The 18,449-nt window shown below is 38.1% G+C and overlaps 1 protein-coding gene across 2 annotated transcripts in view; it reads left to right on the top strand.

Moving 5' to 3' along the window:
* The window catches only part of WAPAL (wings apart-like homolog (Drosophila)), an 88,604-nt gene extending 71,237 nt beyond the window's left edge, over window positions 1-17,367 (top strand). Inside the window, exons 13-20 of one of the 2 annotated variants that reach the window (XM_006872458.1) lie at window positions 217-293; window positions 4,108-4,283; window positions 4,796-4,911; window positions 5,291-5,455; window positions 13,491-13,698; window positions 15,981-16,069; window positions 16,745-16,840; window positions 17,137-17,367. In XM_006872458.1, the coding sequence (XP_006872520.1) occupies window positions 217-293; window positions 4,108-4,283; window positions 4,796-4,911; window positions 5,291-5,455; window positions 13,491-13,698; window positions 15,981-16,069; window positions 16,745-16,840; window positions 17,137-17,202 (993 nt within the window). In that variant the 3' untranslated portion in view covers window positions 17,203-17,367. The remainder of the gene's footprint in view (window positions 1-216; window positions 294-4,107; window positions 4,284-4,795; window positions 4,912-5,290; window positions 5,456-13,490; window positions 13,699-15,980; window positions 16,070-16,744; window positions 16,841-17,136) is intronic. The other variant, XM_006872459.1, reaches the window with a different exon arrangement.
* The last annotated feature ends 1,082 nt before the right edge of the window (window positions 17,368-18,449 follow it).

Below are 18,449 nucleotides of genomic sequence, written 5' to 3'. Positions count from 1 at the left end.
GCCGTCGAGTCGGTTCCGACCCATAGCGACCCTGTACAGGGTTTCCGAGGGTGTAAATCCTTACGGGAGTAGAAAGCCTCATCTTTCTCCCGCGAGTGAATATATAATACAGACTATTATAATGACTCCTTCATTTTTGTCCTTGTAGAAGCGGCCGATAGTGTGTTGTTAGTTATGGATCACTGTGTTCACTGTTTTCAATTCTTTTCTTTCTAGGTAACCGTACACAATCCAGAGAATCAAAGCTATTTGATAGCATATAAAGATTCACAACTCATTGTATCATCAGCTAAGTAAGTTTTTCTGAAGTAGTAATGTGTATTAAAGAGTTTGCAGTGACCATAAAGGAAATAGATTGTATTACTTTCTTTTATATAATGGTTCCGTCTGTCATACTCTGTGAATCAGAGGCAGTACAGTATAGCACACTGGTTAGGAGTACAGATTCTACAGCTAGAATGTCTGAGGTCTCAGTTCAAAATGGTAGATAGATATATAACCTTGAGCAGGTCACGAGAAGTTCTTCAGGTGTAAAAGGGAAATCATAATTGTATCTATTCCCTTTGGTTAGTTGTGATGATTAAATGAGTTGATAAATCTTTTAATATATTTTTTTTAATTTACCTTATATAAATGCACCCTACCCGAGACCAAGACGGGTGTCTTAGTATACAAATGCATTAATGCAGCTGTAAGTAAAAAAGTAAGTATACAGCAAGGGTTTCAGTTCATATGTGTAAGGATTTATTACAAACAAAACCTGTTTCAATATGTCTCTACAATCAGTGACTTCCAACAAGGTTTCTCAGTAATACACTTGTCAAGTTCTTGTTAAGTTCCTTGAGTTGGTTCTAACTCATAGTCACCCTGTATATGGTTTCCAAGGAGCGCTTGGTGGGTTTGAACCACCAACCTCATGGTTAGTAGTCAAGTGCTTATCCTACAGTAGTCAGGGTTTTGTTGTTGTTATATGCCATCGAGTTGGTACCAACCCATAGCAACCCTGTATAGGGTTTCCGAGGAGCAACTGGTGAGTTTGAACCACCGACCTTGTGGTTCAAGCCGACTTTGCAGTCCGTCCAATCAAACCAGTGCTTTCTGGTGCTGTGCTGTGTTGTGCTACGTATATCCCAGGCAGAGAGGTCAGCACAGAATGTCAGGCAGCTGTATTTTTTATGGTACTAAAGGGGTAATGTTGCTCGGGTTTTCAGATGATACAAGATGATCACTAGTGTATATTGTGAAGTTTGAAGGAAGTTGCAACTGCCTTGGAAATGAAAAGGCGGGGAAAGTTGTGCCAAGGAGTTTTGTGTCATCGTCAAATTGCCACTGACCTAGTCGTTCTTCAGTGGTAGCAAGGGCTGTCATAGCAAGAATTTCTCTGGGACTCCTTTACCCCATCCACCTTGCAGTCCAGATCTTGCCCCTTCAGACCTCTTTTTCATACCCAGACTCAAAGAGCATTTTAAAAGGAACAGTTTGAGGTCCTCAAGCTTGTCTGTCAAAACTGCCATTTTGATGTAGTGTCAATTAAAGGATGCATAATTCTTTGGGGGAAACTTCAGAGACAGTACCCCTTTCAAGAGTGGGTACACATAGATGGAAGATTTGGTGAGCAAATCACATTTTGATTTTTGATTTGTTAAGTACCACTGAGTTGGTTTCCGAGGAGCAGCTGGTGGTCTTGAGCTGCTGACCTTGAGGTTTGCAGTACCCAGTGCTGATCCTAAAGTGCCACAGGACTCCCTAGAATACACCTCAGCAATAAAAAGAAGGGAATTTATGCTGAATGATAAAAGTGAATTTGCATAGTTTCCATACTATAATATTCTATGTATATAACATTCTTGAAGTGGTAAAATGACAGAGCTAGAGAATCGATTAGTTGTTTCCAGACTTTGGGGAGTGGGGGAAGGGATTTGGCCAAAGCTCTAGGAGGGATCTCTCTAATCGAGCTGTACTGTATCTTGTGCTAACCAGTGGTTAACGTATAGTAAAAACTAAGTGACAGTGGTGGTTATGTGCTGTCGAATTGGGTCCAATTCATAGTAGCCTATAGAGTTGCTGAGTTTGTAAATCTTTACAAGAGCATAAACTTCACTTTTCGCCTAAAAAGTGGCTGGTAGATTCAGAATACTAACCTTACAGTTAGCAGCCCAACTCTTAACCCACTACACTACCCCAGGCTCCTTAAAAATGAAATATTAGTCCATAATTAAATTATTCTTCCAGCTCTCTTCTGCCCATTATTTGTAACCAGTTTCCAAAGATCTGTGGGTGATTTTCACTGGTTCCCACTCTCCACTGCTCAACTTTAATTGCAGGCCAGTGCTGTCACCTGATTGCATGTAACACTTTCAAGTATGTCTCCAAATTCTGGGTCAGTGTGATATAACAGCCTCTTAATATCTTCTTAATATCTCTGTCCTCATTTTTTGACCTTTATCCTATTCCCCAAACTTCTGTTATGGAAAATTAATCTCACATTATTGTCTTTATATATGCAAGGAGGCGTCAAATTTTATGGGAAAATTCTGTTGTAATATAAATTTTGTTGAGATTTTCCGCAAACTTTTTGAAGCCTCTTCATATGTTAGTCTATTTTCAAAGACCTTCTGCAATCTGACTCTCTCTTTTTTTTATAAAACATTCTTTTAGAGAACTTCAGGCATAAGATAGCAGCAGATAAAATAGTATGCTAAACCTGCATAGACACATCACTTAGCTTGGACAGTTATGGAGCACAGCAGTCATTTTTTTTTTATTTACAAGCCCATCCATTTCTCCCTTCTTATTTTGAAGCAAATTTCAGATATCATGTATCATTTCATCCATAATTACTTTAGTACTTAATCTCTATAAACGAATAGGACTATTTTAAAACACAACCACAATACCATTTTTGTACCTTATAAATTAATACTTGTTTGTTGTTGTTAAGTGCCATTGAGTTGGTTCCGACTCCTAGTGACCTTTATAGGGTTTCCAAGGAGCAGCTGGTGAGTTTGAACCACCCACCTTGTTGTTCAAACCCACCTTGTGGTCCAGTGCTTTATCTCACAGCGCCACACCAGGACTCCAGCACTGGATAGTATTGTCAGTGTTCAAACTTGTAGGAGTCTCATCCATTTCCTGTAGATTTTTTAAGTCTGCAAATGTCACTGTCTCTTATCTTGCTCTTGAATTTGTAAATTTTGTAGCATGATTGTTGTTGTTATCGGTTCCGACTCATAGTGACCCCGTTAAATCTGTTTTTGTCATTTTAAGATGTCTCTTTTGTATGTTTCATAACTCTTGACAAATGCCTTATAAAAGGAGATATTTAATAGGACAAATTTCAGGTGTTTGTTGTGATTAGGAAATTCAGGTGAAATGTCTTGAAAATAGATGTGTTTATGAAAGAGTGATCACCAGGTTTGTTTTTTGGTTTTAACTTTCTAATAAACCCAGATAAAGCACATTGAGAAAGGAAATAATACATTCCTACTGCCCTCTCTCCCTTTTTATACCACAATTCCATTCAGTACTACATGAGGCAGTTCAAGTGATAACAGTTAAAGAGAGTCTTCAGAAACACTCTCTGTTTAAATTGTTGTTAGATTGCAGCAACATGAGAATCCTTGGATACGGCTGATACCCTAGTATGTATGACTGCCAGTAGATAGTTCATTTTTAACCTTATATTAAGAAATGGATGATTGTCTCTAATGCACATGACATATTTATTACCTGTCTGCAACATTATTATGCGCTATGAATATAAATTACTAAGATCTTGCATTCTAAACGAAAACCATTTCAGTGAGATTCAGAAGTGTTCAGTGTTGGCTCTTAACCCTGGTAAGAGCTTTTGGTTGGGCTGTTGTATTTGAAAGACTAGTAATGTGAGTAACTCCTGAGGCTGCTAGACTTAGTGGTAAATGTAGGGGATAGTTAGACAAAAATCAGTCTTATGCATGAGTTTTGTAATATAAGTTTAGACTAGGAAAAAAATAAAATCTAGTAACATTTATGACATTTAAACCGTGAAAGCCCACCCAAATAAGTAGCAATTGTAAGTTTAATTCATTCTTTAGCGTAATACTGTATGTTTTATTTTCTCTAAAGAGCATTACAGCATTGTGAAGAATTGATTCAGCAGTATAACCGTGCTGAAAACAGTATATGCCTACCTGACAGTAAGCCTCTGCCCCATCAGAATGTAACTAGCCACGTGGGCAGAGCAGTGGAAGACTGCATGCGGGCCATCATTGGAGTGTTGCTCAATTTAACCAATGATAATGGTGAGTAATGTGCTCTGGCTTCTTTTCTCAGTGACTGATTGCTTACCGTTTGTTCATTTGTGATGTAGTGAGTTTTTTAATTGCCATAATGTAATTCACTTATTTATACAGATTTGACTGCTTTTTAACTGCCAGTTTTTAGAACTAGTCTAGTAGCTTGGCTTGGAAAATAATGCATTATAGGTGGTGGTGGTGATGTGCTGTGGAGTAGGTTTCAACCCATAGCGACCCAGTATAGGGCTTATGAGACTAAATCTTTGCGGGAGCAGAAAGCCTCATCTTTCTCCTATGGACGCGTTGATGGTTGTGAACTGCTGACCTTGAGCTTAGCACTCTGACTCGTAACCACAACTCTAACAGAGCTCCTTAACATATTGTTGAGGCAACAGTATATTTCAGTAAAGTAATAACTATTTTATAGGTTTTCATTAAATTTACAGCTATTTATATGTTTGTTTCTTGTCATAAGGACAATTCATTACAAGTGTTTTTTGTACTTTGCAATCTTTCAGAATGGGGCAGCACCAAAACAGGGGAACAGGATGGCTTGATTGGTACAGCGATGAACTGTGTACTTCAGGTTCCAAAGTACCTACCTCAGGAGCAGAGATTCGATATTCGAGTGCTGGTGAGTCTGAACTGCCGCTTTCAAAAATAAGGATTGATCTAGTGAGAGAAGCATTATTACATTAGTTTAGGGTTTAAAAACTAGTGAGTTAATATATTGTCTGATGTTTCCATGAATTACTATGAAGAACATACCTTTTATTATATAATAAAAGTAATAAAGGGCAGTTATGTACAAATTGAAAATATGAGAACAAAACGTATTTAATACTGCTGACGAAACTGTTCTTTCAGAAAATCCTTATTTTATATACTTCTCTTAACCACTTTGCAGATGGTAAAATTATGTTTAGGTTACTGGCTGCCAATAAAAAAAAATTCTGTATTTCATTCATTTGTTTTTAGTTCTTAATCGTGAAGTCTGTATCTTCCTTTTTTAGGGCTTAGGTCTTTTGATCAATCTAGTGGAGTATAGTGCTCGGAATCGGCACTGTCTTGTCAACATGGAAACATCGTGTTCCTTTGATTCTTCGTTCTATAGTGAAGACGGAGATGATAGTTTAAGGATAGCTGGACAAGTTCATGCTGTTCAGGCTTTAGTGCAGGTAAGAAACAATGTAGAAAGAAATTGGCACCTACAGTTTGTTGCATTGTTTCAGTTGCTTTATTAATCATACTTTTCCTCTTCTCTTTCTCTTTTGTTAAGAAACTCTGAAACATGTTTTTGTTGTGGAAAAGGAGGTCTCTTAGATCCTATTAATTTGTAAAGATGTACAGTGTCTGGGCTTACATTTTATTTAGTTTTAACCCGAAATTCTTAAGCAGTTAAAACTGTGGTCCAGTTCTCTGTCGACCAGTGGGAGAAACACAGACTTAACATGTACCCTGACTTTACTCTGCTATTCCTGTAGCATATGACTTGCTACAGGGTGATTGTTGAAAATAGTTCAAAAGGAATTTATTACATATTTTACCATAATAAAGTTTGGTGTTTTTTTTTTTTAACATAACCAGTCACTTTACATGGGGAAAAGGTAGATTTTTTTTTTTCATGTTTTATTGTGAATTATTTGATAGTTTACATGAGAGAACTTTAGTTTTACATTCATTCCACCGTATATCATTTCATTGCCATGGTTCCAGTCCCCTTCATGCATCATCATCCAACCTAGACTGGAGAATTAATAACTCCCTTCCTTGCCACAAAACATCTACCTTTACATTTCCAACCCTCACAATCAGTCTGATAACAATCATTCACTATTGTATCGCAAGTGACCCTTCTACATTTCATTTCATCAGCTCTGCCTAGACAGATTGGATAGTACTCACTGGAGATTCTGCCTTCCTCCATGCCCCCTAGCTCTAAGTTCCCTCTTGAAAGCTTGTAAGCCAGTCACTTCTTTCTTTTGTAGTTCCCCCCCCCACCCCCCAATTTGGGTATCCAGTGTGTCCAAGTTGCCCATTTCTAAAAAGGTAGATTATTACTGATAACAAATTCGGTATCCAGATTCTGCCACATGTTGACTTTCAAATCCTTTAGGATTTATTAACTGATATGCTATGCTCTGTGTCCAGGACTGTACACCACAGACAAACTGGAAGGCTTTTGCTTTCTATTATTCAGTTAGTTTGGATAGTATGGGAAATTCTGGGATAAGACAAGTTAATATTTTCCTTTATTCACCCTTACTTTTCTCCATTATCAATACTTGAGAGTTAACTGTGGATAGGAAGTAATCTCTAGGTTCCCCCCTCACCCCCAATTCAAAATATTCATTCTTGAATAGCCTTGAAATTTTAGTCCTCAGTTATTTAACATAAGAAATGATAGGTAAAACCGGTAAGAAATTATTTTATTAATTAACAGTAACTGTAAACTAATAGTAATGGCTAATAATAGTTAACTATTTTTCATCTTGCCATGTCATTTTAGGAACTCATTTCTTTCATTTTTTGATCGCATTGACTGACAAATTTACTTTTCTGCGGAGAGGCATTCCTTTCTATGTATTTGTTATTGTTTGTGGACTTTTCATTTTGAAAAGATTATAGACTCACAGGATGTTTCAAAAATAGTATAAAGAATTTTATATACCGTTCATTCTGTTCCCGCTAAATGGTAATGTATACCTTATATAACTGTAGTAGAAACTCAGGTCGTGACGTGGTTAAGCACTTGGCACTAATTGAAAGAAAGGTTGGCAGTTTGAGCCCCGAAGGGGAAAAGATCTGGCCATCTGTTTCCATAAAGATTACAACCTATGGGACAGAATAACTCATAGGGAAACTTTATGTGACAGCACCCAACAATCCAAACATAGCTGTAACACAGGATCAAACCCAGGAAATGGTCATTGTACTGCTACGTATAGTACAGATTGACCGCATTTCTCTTTTTGACGTCATTCCTTTATGATCTCTTGTGTAATTTTATCATGTATATAGATTCATGCACCCACTACCACAATGAACACATTGAGTTCTATCAGCACAAAAGAAATGTACCTAGTCCCCACTCGATCTGCCTCTCTTATGTGCTGCAAACTACTGATCTGCTCTTCATTTCTGTCATTTTGTCAATTCAGGAACATTTTATGAATGCAATTGTATAATCTTCTGAGATTGACTTTGTTCCCTTCCATCATATGTCTTTGAGGTCTCTACATGTTGGTAAACTTAGCAGTAATTCATTCCTTTTGATCGTTCAGTAATGCTCCACTGTCTGGATCTACTGCAGCTTCTTCTCCAACCGTCTCTGTGTTGAAATGGAACTTAGAAGAAGTAGATGATTGTTCCGTTTCATTGCCAGTGTCAATTGTGTGCTGTCAGTATTTCCTGTAGGACACGGTGGGATTGTCTCCGAGGGTCTCCTAGGCTGTCATCTTTACCGGTCTTTTCTTTTGTAGCTACTGCAGTGTTGAAACCTCTGAGCTGAACTGTTGGTTAGTAGCTCAGCGCTTCACCATGACTTTACCAGGGCTGCCTGCCTATGTACATACCCACTGCCATCCAGTGAACTTTGACTCAGAACAACCCAGTTAGGTTTCCGAGGCTTTACGTCTTTTTGGGAGCAGAAAGCCACTTCTATCCCCTGAGGCTGATGGATTTGAGTGACTGAATTACTGCGTCACCGGCTACACCACCAGAGCACCTTCCACTTCACATTGTTGGGGTTAATTTGAAGCAGCCACCCCTTCCTCCCAGTAGATCCAAGAGGTTATGTCTCAAGTTTTCCTATTGTGTCTGATGACCTGGGATGAGACTATATTTTTATTGAAACACCACACACATTAATATATTTTTACAAACCATGCAACCTAATGCATATTTCCTTTGCACGCTGTATACAATATTTGTGTGAGGAGGTTTTGTGGAAAATCTATGGCACTTGGTATAACTCCAGAGGTTGCTTGTCCTTACAACATGCCTGATTTTCTTTTTAACCTGCTATGATTTCTGGGGTCGCTGTGACTCAATGGCAGTGGATTTGCAAGGGGGGAGAGAAGAGTATATCCATCCTGAGAAATGTTGTTGAGTGCTGTCGAGTGAATTGTGATTTCATAGTGACCTTAGTGTGACCAAGCAGAACTGTGGCCCTATAGGGTTTTCCTGACTGTCATCTATGAAAGGAGATTGCAGGTCTTTCTCCTGTAGAGCTGCTGCTTGGGTTCGAACCATCAAGTCTTTGTGTCAGCAGCCAAGCAGTAAACTGTTGGAACACTGACGTATATGTGCTACATTTTAAATATAGATAGCATATTAGCATGCGTATTCTTGGCAGTGTGTATTTTTCTTTGTCATAGGAAGATTTTTATATCAACACACAGTTTTACCTCATTCTCCATAATGACTGTGTAACATTGAATCATTTATTTAACAAATTTTCTCTGATAGACTTGCAGAAAAATTTTTTTTGGTGAAAATTATATGCAGTCAAATATATTCAACAATTTTTATATGTACAGTTGATTGACGGTTACAAACTACACATTTTATCACCATTTTCCCTATCTCTGCCCATACTGTTTTGCCCATGTTGAGGTATGCAATAGTCATTGAGAACGTGTTTCATTAGGGGAGCTAAGATATTTCAAGATGACTTCATGCACTAGTTTACTTTTAAGGCTTAAATGTTAATTTCTAGACAGTAGATTCAGGGGTTCCTTAAGTCTTTAAGGCTTAAATGTTAATTTCTAGACAGTAGATTCAGGGGTTCCTTAAGTCTCATTGTGTCAAGTAAGTCCAGTTTCCAGTACGGATTTGAGAGTCTATTCCACATTTTGTTGAAGGCCCAACTTTTGGGCCCTTGAGCAAAACATTTAGTGATGATATCTGGGAACCAGCCATTTCTTCATTACTCATGGGGGGGCTATGGAGGTGTGGAGGCAATTAAATCTGCACCCCATTTCCTTCTTTAATTCCTGGGTCTCCTCCTTCCTTTACTGTGCCAGGCACATAATGACCAATTTATATTTAGGAAGGCCTCTCACAAGCTTTTTTAAGCTGTTATGTGCTACTCACCAAGCAAAGAGGTAGAACACAAACTCTAAAATCAATTTACTGGCTAGACTCTTGAAGTCATGACCTTAAACTTTGTTTGTTTTTATTTATTTATTTTTTGTTTGTTTGTTTTTTTAACTTTTGAACCAGCAGAATGAAGCTAGGAAGGGTTTAGTCATACTGAAGTAGAGTCAGCAGGTGCAGCCTTCATAAGAGATCTTTTTTTCAGTTGTTTTCTTTTGCCTCAGAAATTAACAGATCAGCGCTCTGGTACCTGACTTGGCTCAGTGTGTATGTGTGTATGCCTGTAAGTAATTTCCTGATGTAGGAATTGTGGCAAAGTATGTATGTTTAAAATTGATGTTTCCAGTCCCCCTCCATCATGAAGCACACACTTTGCCTTTTCCCTCAGTTTATACCTCCTGATAAAACTCTATGAGAGTTGTCCTTTTTTGTGTTCTTGCTAACATTGGCCATTACAATTTTTACTTTTTAGCAGTCTTAAGTTTCTAGTTACCTTCAGTGTTTCCCTAATGACACTCTGCACACGTATCTCTGAAGAGCCCTTAAACTTGTTCTTGGCTCAGAGTAACTGAACCAACAGAACAAATTGTGAAGTAAAAGAATCAAAGAGAAGATTGGAAAAGGTAACTTACAAAGAAGGTGTAGATTAGGGAGTCTGGTGTACCACTGTAGGGGTAAGCACTGACTCACAGGATTGTAACTCACCAGTTGCTCCTCAGAGACCTTATATAGGGTCATTATCAGTTGTAACCTCTACTAGACAGCACTTAACAACAACAACATAGTATTATTGTTGTTGTTAAGTACCGTGGAGTCGGTTCCGACTCATAGCAACCCTGTACAAGGTTTCCAAGGCTGTACATCTTTACGGGAGCGGAACGCCTCATCTTTTCTCCCATGGAACTGCCGCTGGTGGTTTCAAACTGGCAACCTTTAGGTTAGTAGCCCAATTCGTAACCGCTACGCTACCAGAGCTCCTATATGTAGTATTATGCCTTGTTAAAAGCCTAAAAGGGATCTGCCTTTCTCAAGCTGAAAAAACTAAAGTGAAAATTTAAGCCTCTATCACAGAATTGTTTGTTTGTTTTGATTCTGTGAGCAAAAACCAGAATGCAGGAAGCATCAAAAATGGAAGGAATATACAGATACACTGTACCCAAAAGGATTGTCAAATTTCACCCATTTCAGGAGATGGCAAATGACCTAGAGCAGATGATACTAAAGGAAGATGTCCAGTTAGCCTGGAGGCATTGGCAAAAAAAAAAATAATTCTTTCTGCAGTAATTGACGAATGTAGATGTTTTAGCAAACAGATGCAATACGTAAGTGTTTACTCATTTATGTCAAATTTTAATGACAAGCAACCTGGCCAACCGAATGGAAAAGATTCATATTTGTGCTCATGCAAAACAATCAAACAATGCAGAAATCATCAAACCTGTGTCATTAATGTCACATGCTCACAAATTTTTTGCTGAAGCCTATTCAAAAACTGTTGCAGTTGTACATTGACAGGGAGGTGTCAAAAGCTCAAGCGAAATTCAGAAGAGGTTGTAGAATGAGTTGATGCCGTGGATCTCGACCAAATGCAAAGAATGCCAGAAAGTTGTTTATTTGTAATTTATCCATTCTACGGTATGAATTGCATCTCAATGTAAAGAAAACAAAAATCCTCACCACTGGACCAATAAGCAACATTATCAACAGAGAAAAGATTGGAATTTTCAAGGACTTCATTCTTCTTGGATCAACTATCAACACTCACGGAAGCAGCAGTCAAGAAATCAGACAACGTATTGCATTAGGCAAATCTGCTGCACAAGACCTTTTTAAAGTGTTGAAGAGTAAAGATGTCAACTTGAGGACTAAGGTGCACCTGACCCAAGCCATGGTATTTTTAATAACCTCATATACATGCGAAAGCCGAACAGTGAATAAGGAAGACCGTAGAAGAATTGATGCTTTTGAGTTATGGTGTTGGAGGAGAATATGGAAAGTGCCATGGGCTGCCAAAAGAAGTAATAGATACGTGTTGGAAGACGTGCAGCCAGAGTGCTCCTTAGAGGCCAAGATGGCCAAACTTCGTCTCTCATACTTCAGACATATTGTCAGGAGGGCCCAGTCACTGGAGAAGGATATCATGTTTGGTAAGGTGGAGGGTCAGAGAAAAAGAGGAAGACCCCCAATGAGATGGATTGGCCAGGTGGCAGCATTGATGGACTCAAGCGTGGCAACGGTATTGAGGTTGGCCAGGACCAGGCAGTGTTTCATTCTGTTGTACATAGGGTTGCTATGGACTTGATGGCACTTAACAACAAATTGAGCTCCTGCAGTCTTGGTGTGGTAAGCACTGGACTGCTGACCGAAAGGTCAATGGTTCAAACCCATCAGCCCCTCTTCTGCAACCCTTTACCTGGTTGCTGTGACTTGGAACCCAACACTAAACAACAACAACAAGGTGATGCAGATGGTTTGTGCTCCACTGCGTCCTGAGGGTCCATCCAGTGACTTTGCAGAAATAAGGTCTGGTGAGTCACTCTTATTAAAAAGTTCACAACCAGGGAAATCCTGTGTAGCACTTTCACTGTGTAACAACACATGGAGTTGACTCGTTAGCAATTGGTTTTTTTTGTTTTGTTTTTTTTGGGGGGGGGGGCGGCTTTACTATTATGAATGTAAATTTAACCTCACTCTTCAAAGGGTTTTTGACTTATAGGGATGTTTGGACCAATTTTAAGAACTGCTGCTTTGTATAATAAAACTTAAATTTTATTTCTTGAGGGGCAATCTTAGACATGGCTTTCGTTGAAATTTAAATTACACTCCTTTTTGAGATCTACATTGGCAGTATGATTTTCAAGTAAAAATTTTCTTTAGTAATTTGGTGCGTTTTACCAAATTGCATCAGTGAGTATGTTAAATGCCTTCCCTGTGTGTTCATTTTGTTTGGATGCACAAGCAGTACTCAGCAGTGACCTTACAGAGTTGAAGAACAAAGATAGCCCTTTGAGAACTGAGTTTGCCTGACTCAGTCACCTCATGCACATGAAAGCTGGACAGTTGGGAAGAACAGAGACACTTGATGCATTTGAATTAAGGTGTTGATTAAGAATACTGAAAGTACAGTGGATTTCCAGAGAATAATCAAATCTGTTTTGGAATAATTACAATCAGAATGCTTTTTAGAAGAGAGTATAGGAGACTTCATCTCTCACTCTGGACTTGTTATCAGGAGGGATCCAGTCCCTTGGTAAAATCACAGGTCAAAAGAAAGCCCCTCAAGATGGTTTGACAGAGTGGGTGCAACAGTGACCTCAACCACAGGACAGACTGCGAGGATGGCACAGAAGTGTTGTGCGTAGGGTTGCTGAGTCTTCACGGATTGAAGGGCACCTAACATGTGTTCAGCACTTTTACCAGCATAGGGAATATAAAGTAGGTATAAGGAATTTAACATGTCACAGATTTTCAGTGTTAGTAATTTAAGATTTGATTTTGTATTTTTCTTAGATAGCTTTCCTTTTTACTGACATTTCTCTACGTTTCTTTTGACAAAATTATGCTACTTTTTTTCTAATATTACATCATTTTATTTAGTGTCTTTTCTTTCATCCTGCTCAGGGTATTTTGTTTTGTTTTACATCAAGCTTATATTTTGGCTTCAGTTTCCTGTCAGTCTTATTCAAATTAAGAGAAATTGAGACTTTCAATCTTGTTAATAGAATACTTACATTGTTAGTGTTGTTGTTAAGTTCCATCGAGTCGGTTCTGACCCATAGCGATCCTATATAGGGTTTCCGAGGAGCAGCTGGTGAGCTTGAACCACCGACCTTGCAGTTCAAATGGCTCTGCAGTCTGGTGCATTGACCCACAGCGCCACACCAGGACTCCTACATTGTTAGTAAATACACTTAATTTGACTGTAGTCCAGCTAAGTTCTTCTGGTCATCAATAGAGTGCAGATCAAGGATACCTTTTATGTGATACCCTTTATCAGACATTGTGCACTTGCAGTAAAATCCTTATATTTGATTACAGTTTTATTTTGGTTAGTTCTTTTGATGATCTTCAATAATCTTCTCTTAATAAAAATTTAAAAATAATTTTTATTAGCTATTCCTTGAGCGAGAGCGGGCAGCACAGCTGGCAGAAAGTAAAACAGATGAGTTGATCAAAGATGCTCCCACCACTCAGCATGATAAGAGTGGAGAATGGCAAGAAACAAGTGGAGAAATCCAGTGGGTGTCAACGGAAAAGACTGATGGTACAGAGGAGAAACAAAAGAAGGAAGAGGATGATGAAGAACTTGACCTCAATAAAGGTATAGTTATTTTGAGTGGTCTATACAAATTGAGACAAATGCCTGGATTCCCCAGCCCCACACACCTATTTTAATTTATGCATTATAATCATTTTGCTGTTATAATCATTTTGCTGTGGTTTGATTGCCTTCACATTTCATCTCACCTAACTCCTACCTCAGGAAGCAGGTAGATCAGAGTGCTTGACAGGCTCCTGTTGGAATGGGATTGCACAGCCAGGTCCTGTGTTTATCTTCCTCCCTTAATAGTTTGTAAAGAGAAGTAGTTGACCAATAAGACCCTTACAGGCGTCTCAGTTTTGGATTTGAGATTATTTTATCAGTCTCTCTTTAAAGCAACATCTATTGACATAAATTGTGTTTATAGTTTCCAAGTGATAAAAGTAGTAGAATTCTTGTTGTGACACTGTCGGATCAACACTGGACCACAGTGTCAGCAGTTCAAACCCACCAGCTACTCATAAACCTTATACAGAGTCGATGTGAGTTGGAACCAACTCAGTGGCACTCAGCGGCGACAGTAACATGACTGAGCATTTACTATATCAAAAACGAGTATCTTTAACACAGTTCTGCAGACTAGACATTTATTAACTCATTTCACTGAAGGTTAAGAGTGAAGTAATTTAACTTTACACAGCTAGGAAGCTGTGTTTTACATATTATAGTTTCATGTGTTCTTTTATGCACGCTGTTTCCTAGCTCTGATGTCCTTACTTCTGATATTGTAAGCACCTTCTCTTCTATTTTCTCAGTTTTTTAATTTTCATGCTTGTTATGCTATTGATTACTTACCGGTCTTTTTTTTTTTTTAAATAATACTTTTATTGATGTATAATTCACATATCATAAAGCTCAGCGTTTAAAGTAGTATGCAGTTCAGTACTTTGTAGACTTTGTACAGGCTTGCACAGCCATCACTGGTAGCTAGTCCCATCACTATCTAACATCGTCTCACAACGGAATCTCATACTCAGCTAGCAGTCTCTCATTCCCCATTATCCCCTCCCTCAACCCTGGCAACCATTCCTTTCCTTTCTGTCTCTGTGGATTTGCCTATTCTGAACATACCATATAAATGAAATAATGCAGCATACGGTACTTTGGGACTGGCTTCTTTTATCTAGCACAATGTTTTCTTGGTTCATCCTAGTTGTAGATAGATTAGTTTCTCATTCCTTTGTATGACTACCTAATAATCTATAGTATGTGTATACCACATTTTGTTTATTTGGTTAATAGACATTTGGGTGCTTTTCACTTGTTGACTATTATGAATATTGCTGCTGTGAACATTCATACATACGTAAGTGTTTGTGTGGACTTAATGTTTTCATTTCTCTTGAATATAGTTAAGGAGCGCTGGTAGCACTGTGGGTTAGGTGTTTGACTGCTAACCACAAGGTACTCTGTGGGAGACAGTTGAAGCTGTCTGCTCCTGTAAAGATTTGCGGTCGTTTACATGGTTGCTGAGTCCAAATCGACTCCACAGCGATGGCTTTGTGTGTATAGTTAGGACTGAAATTGATAGGTTATATGGTAAGTCGGTTGAACATTTTGAGGAACTGACAAACTGCTGTCCATTGTGGCTACACTATTTTACAATGCCACCAGCAATACGTGAGGATTTCCAACTTCTCAGTACATGTTATATTTGTCTTTTTAAGAGTTTTTGTGGGGTTTTTTGTTTTGTTTGCCATCCTAGTGGTGTCTCATTGTGATTCTGTGGCTACTGATGTTGAGCGTTTTATCATGTTCTTATTGGTCATTTGTATATCTTTGAAGACATGGCTCATCAAATCCTTTGCCCATTTTAAATTTCAAAGTAGAGTTACATGTCTTTTCCTTGTTAGGTTGTAAAGCTGTTGTATATTCATGATACTAGTCTTTTATCAGTTAGATGTTTTGTAGACACAGTCTACAATTCTGTGGGTATGGTAGTGTCCTTTGAAACTACCATAAAGTTTTTTGTTTTACTGAAATTCAATTCATCTATGAGTATTTTTTTCTGTTGTCATTTGTACTTTTATAGTTGTATCTAAGAAACCATTACTTAACCCAAGGACATGAAGATTTATTCCTGTGTTCTTCTTAGCACTTAAATGTAGGCCATTGGCCCATTTTGAGTTAATTTTTATTTGTATTAAGTAGATGATTGCATCTGGATATTTAATTTCACTCTTTGGTGATGTTTAGTAATTTGAAAAACAGATCCCTGATTTTATGGGCCTGACTTTTCTTTTGGGAGGTATACTGTTACATTTTCATTGAAATGTTTTCAGCCCTTCAGCATGCTGGCAAACACATGGAAGACTGCATTGTGGCCTCATATACAGCCCTGCTTCTTGGTTGTCTCTGCCAGGAGAGTCCCGTAAGTAAATCATTTCGTGAAGAGTCCAATAGAATAGTTTTGTGTTGGTAAATGCCGTGTAGTTGGTTCTAACACATAGTGTCCCTGTATAGGGTTTCCTAGGAGTGACATGTGGGTTTGAAGCACTAATCTTGTGCTTAGAGTTACCCAGGCAGAGGGATTTTAATAAATTGAGACAGAATCCCTCCCCTCAGCCCCCTCCTCCCACCATCACACAGCTTTATCCTAAAACTCCAGATACTTTAAAACATTGTTTACTATCATGAAACAGAGCTGCTTTCCCTTATCATGGATGACTTTATAGTTTGGCTGTTTCTTGATGACAGTTTCTTGATGTAACTAGAAGGGGGAAACACCTTTATTTCTAGTGGCATTGTAGAAGAAGGAACATAAATATTTTTTTAATAAATATGCCTACAAATGTTTATTTTTGTAGCCGTTTTTCCTGCATTTCTAAGGGTCGGTGTTAAAGAGAAAGAATCCACGTACACATTCTCTCTTACATAGGCACGCATTGTGCAGATTAACGAATGTGGAAAGGGAAACTATACGTATTAGCCAGTAAATTCAAGGCCCTTGTAGATTTGCAGCAGGATGTGTTTTCAGTTTATCACAGGTATGAGATACAAGCTCATGCATCTGTGGGGTGACCGATACTTCTCTCTGTTGACTTAGATCAATGTGACCACTGTGCGGGAGTATCTGCCAGAAGGAGACTTTTCAATAATGACAGAGATGCTCAAAAAATTCCTCAGCTTCATGAATCTTACCGTAAGTAACTTTAATTGCAACTTACACACTTTTGGACTGGTTAAGTAATGATGATACATAAATGGCAATGGAAATCAAAATACTATGGTTATAGTGATTGAAAGGAAAAAGGATTGTTTTGATTTTAATAATTCTTTTTATTCAAGGATATTGTTACTTATATAAAATACATACTGTCAGTATATTATCAAAGCCACAATTTCATTGCACTGTTGTTTGATTTGCATTGTTCGGTTTAGTAAACCTGAGAGAAAAGTGGACGTGTCAAGGATTAATTGCCGCTTTCCCCTTTCCAGTGTGCTGTTGGAACCACAGGTCAGAAGTCTATCTCTAGAGTGATTGAATACTTGGAACATTGCTAGCTGCTTTACTTTGCTTCAGGTCCTCGGTAATGCTGGAGCTCCCCTTAGACAAAGAAAAGTCATGAAAGAAGTTCTTCCTTGAAGAAATACCAAGAACTCATCAGTATCATTCGTGTTTGGATTTTTTAAGGCCACCTGATTTCTTCGTCATGCCTTCTGCGTTTGCTAAATGGCAGTTACTACATCAATCTGCAACTATCAAAAATGGGGGAAAGGTTCAGGCTGTTAACAATTTCATGCAGTATTTAAATACTTCCTTTGGCAGAGTTTATACCCTCCCCTTGTTTTCTTGGTTGACTCTGAGCCAAGTTTTCTAAGGGGATCATTTGTGCTGCTGCTGTTCCTACAACTGCTGTGTATGTTGAGCCACTGTTGTCATGGCAGCCAGGTGCAGAGGCAGCTTAGCTACTGAGGTATTGAATGTTCGCAGGACATTCTAGACAACAGCTTAGTTCCTTTTTCAGGCTCATTTGCTTTTGCTTTTTTGTTGAATGATTCCAATCGTAAATAAAGCTTTTAATAATTTTGTGAACATTTTTTTTGCTTGTTGTTCCCTGAACTATTGTCTATATTTAAAACTAGATGGAATCCAAAGACACAAGGGATTAATAGTATATTTTTTTATTCTTGATTAGGTTTGGGTTGTTGAACTATTTGTCACTTTTGAGACCGTGACCATATTCAATTTCATACCATGATGTGTCATAGCTATAGGTGCAAGCAAACAAGTTTGAAGGAATATAATTACTATCAGATGATGTGCCCTGTTAACGGATGAAGCAAACGCAACAAACCCAGGGTAGTTCACAGTCAATGCTAGGTAAAGCCCTTGAAACACTTATTAGCTTTCGAGGGAAACTCTCTAGATATATTTTCTAATGTTCAGTACAGTAACTGTAAGGAAGCTAAAACACCAATGTGGAATTCATGTTTCCAAATACCATGTATATTCTTCTAAAGCCTGACAGGTTCAGTTGCATAGTGCAAAGCCTTAAATTGCTGATTTAGAGCAGATCCTTTTCTTTTTTTTCTTTTTTTCTTTTTTTTCTCTCTCGGTTCCAATCAATTCTAATTTATAGAACAGTATGTTTGGAAAAGTTATGGAACATACAAAACACTTTATGTGTTTAATTTCACAACACTGCAGATTTTTCTTGTATTAACTATGTTCATAGCACTGGTTCTACAGAGTTTCTATTGTTTTGTCCTAAGTATAGACTTTCCAGACATCTATGTCATTAATACTT

The sequence above is a fragment of the Chrysochloris asiatica genome, unplaced genomic scaffold (assembly GCF_000296735.1).
Source record: "Chrysochloris asiatica unplaced genomic scaffold, ChrAsi1.0 scaffold00198, whole genome shotgun sequence".
Classification (NCBI taxonomy): domain Eukaryota; kingdom Metazoa; phylum Chordata; class Mammalia; order Afrosoricida; family Chrysochloridae; genus Chrysochloris; species Chrysochloris asiatica.
Note: the sequence above shows the minus strand (reverse complement) of the source record. Positions and strands in the feature narration are given on the sequence as shown.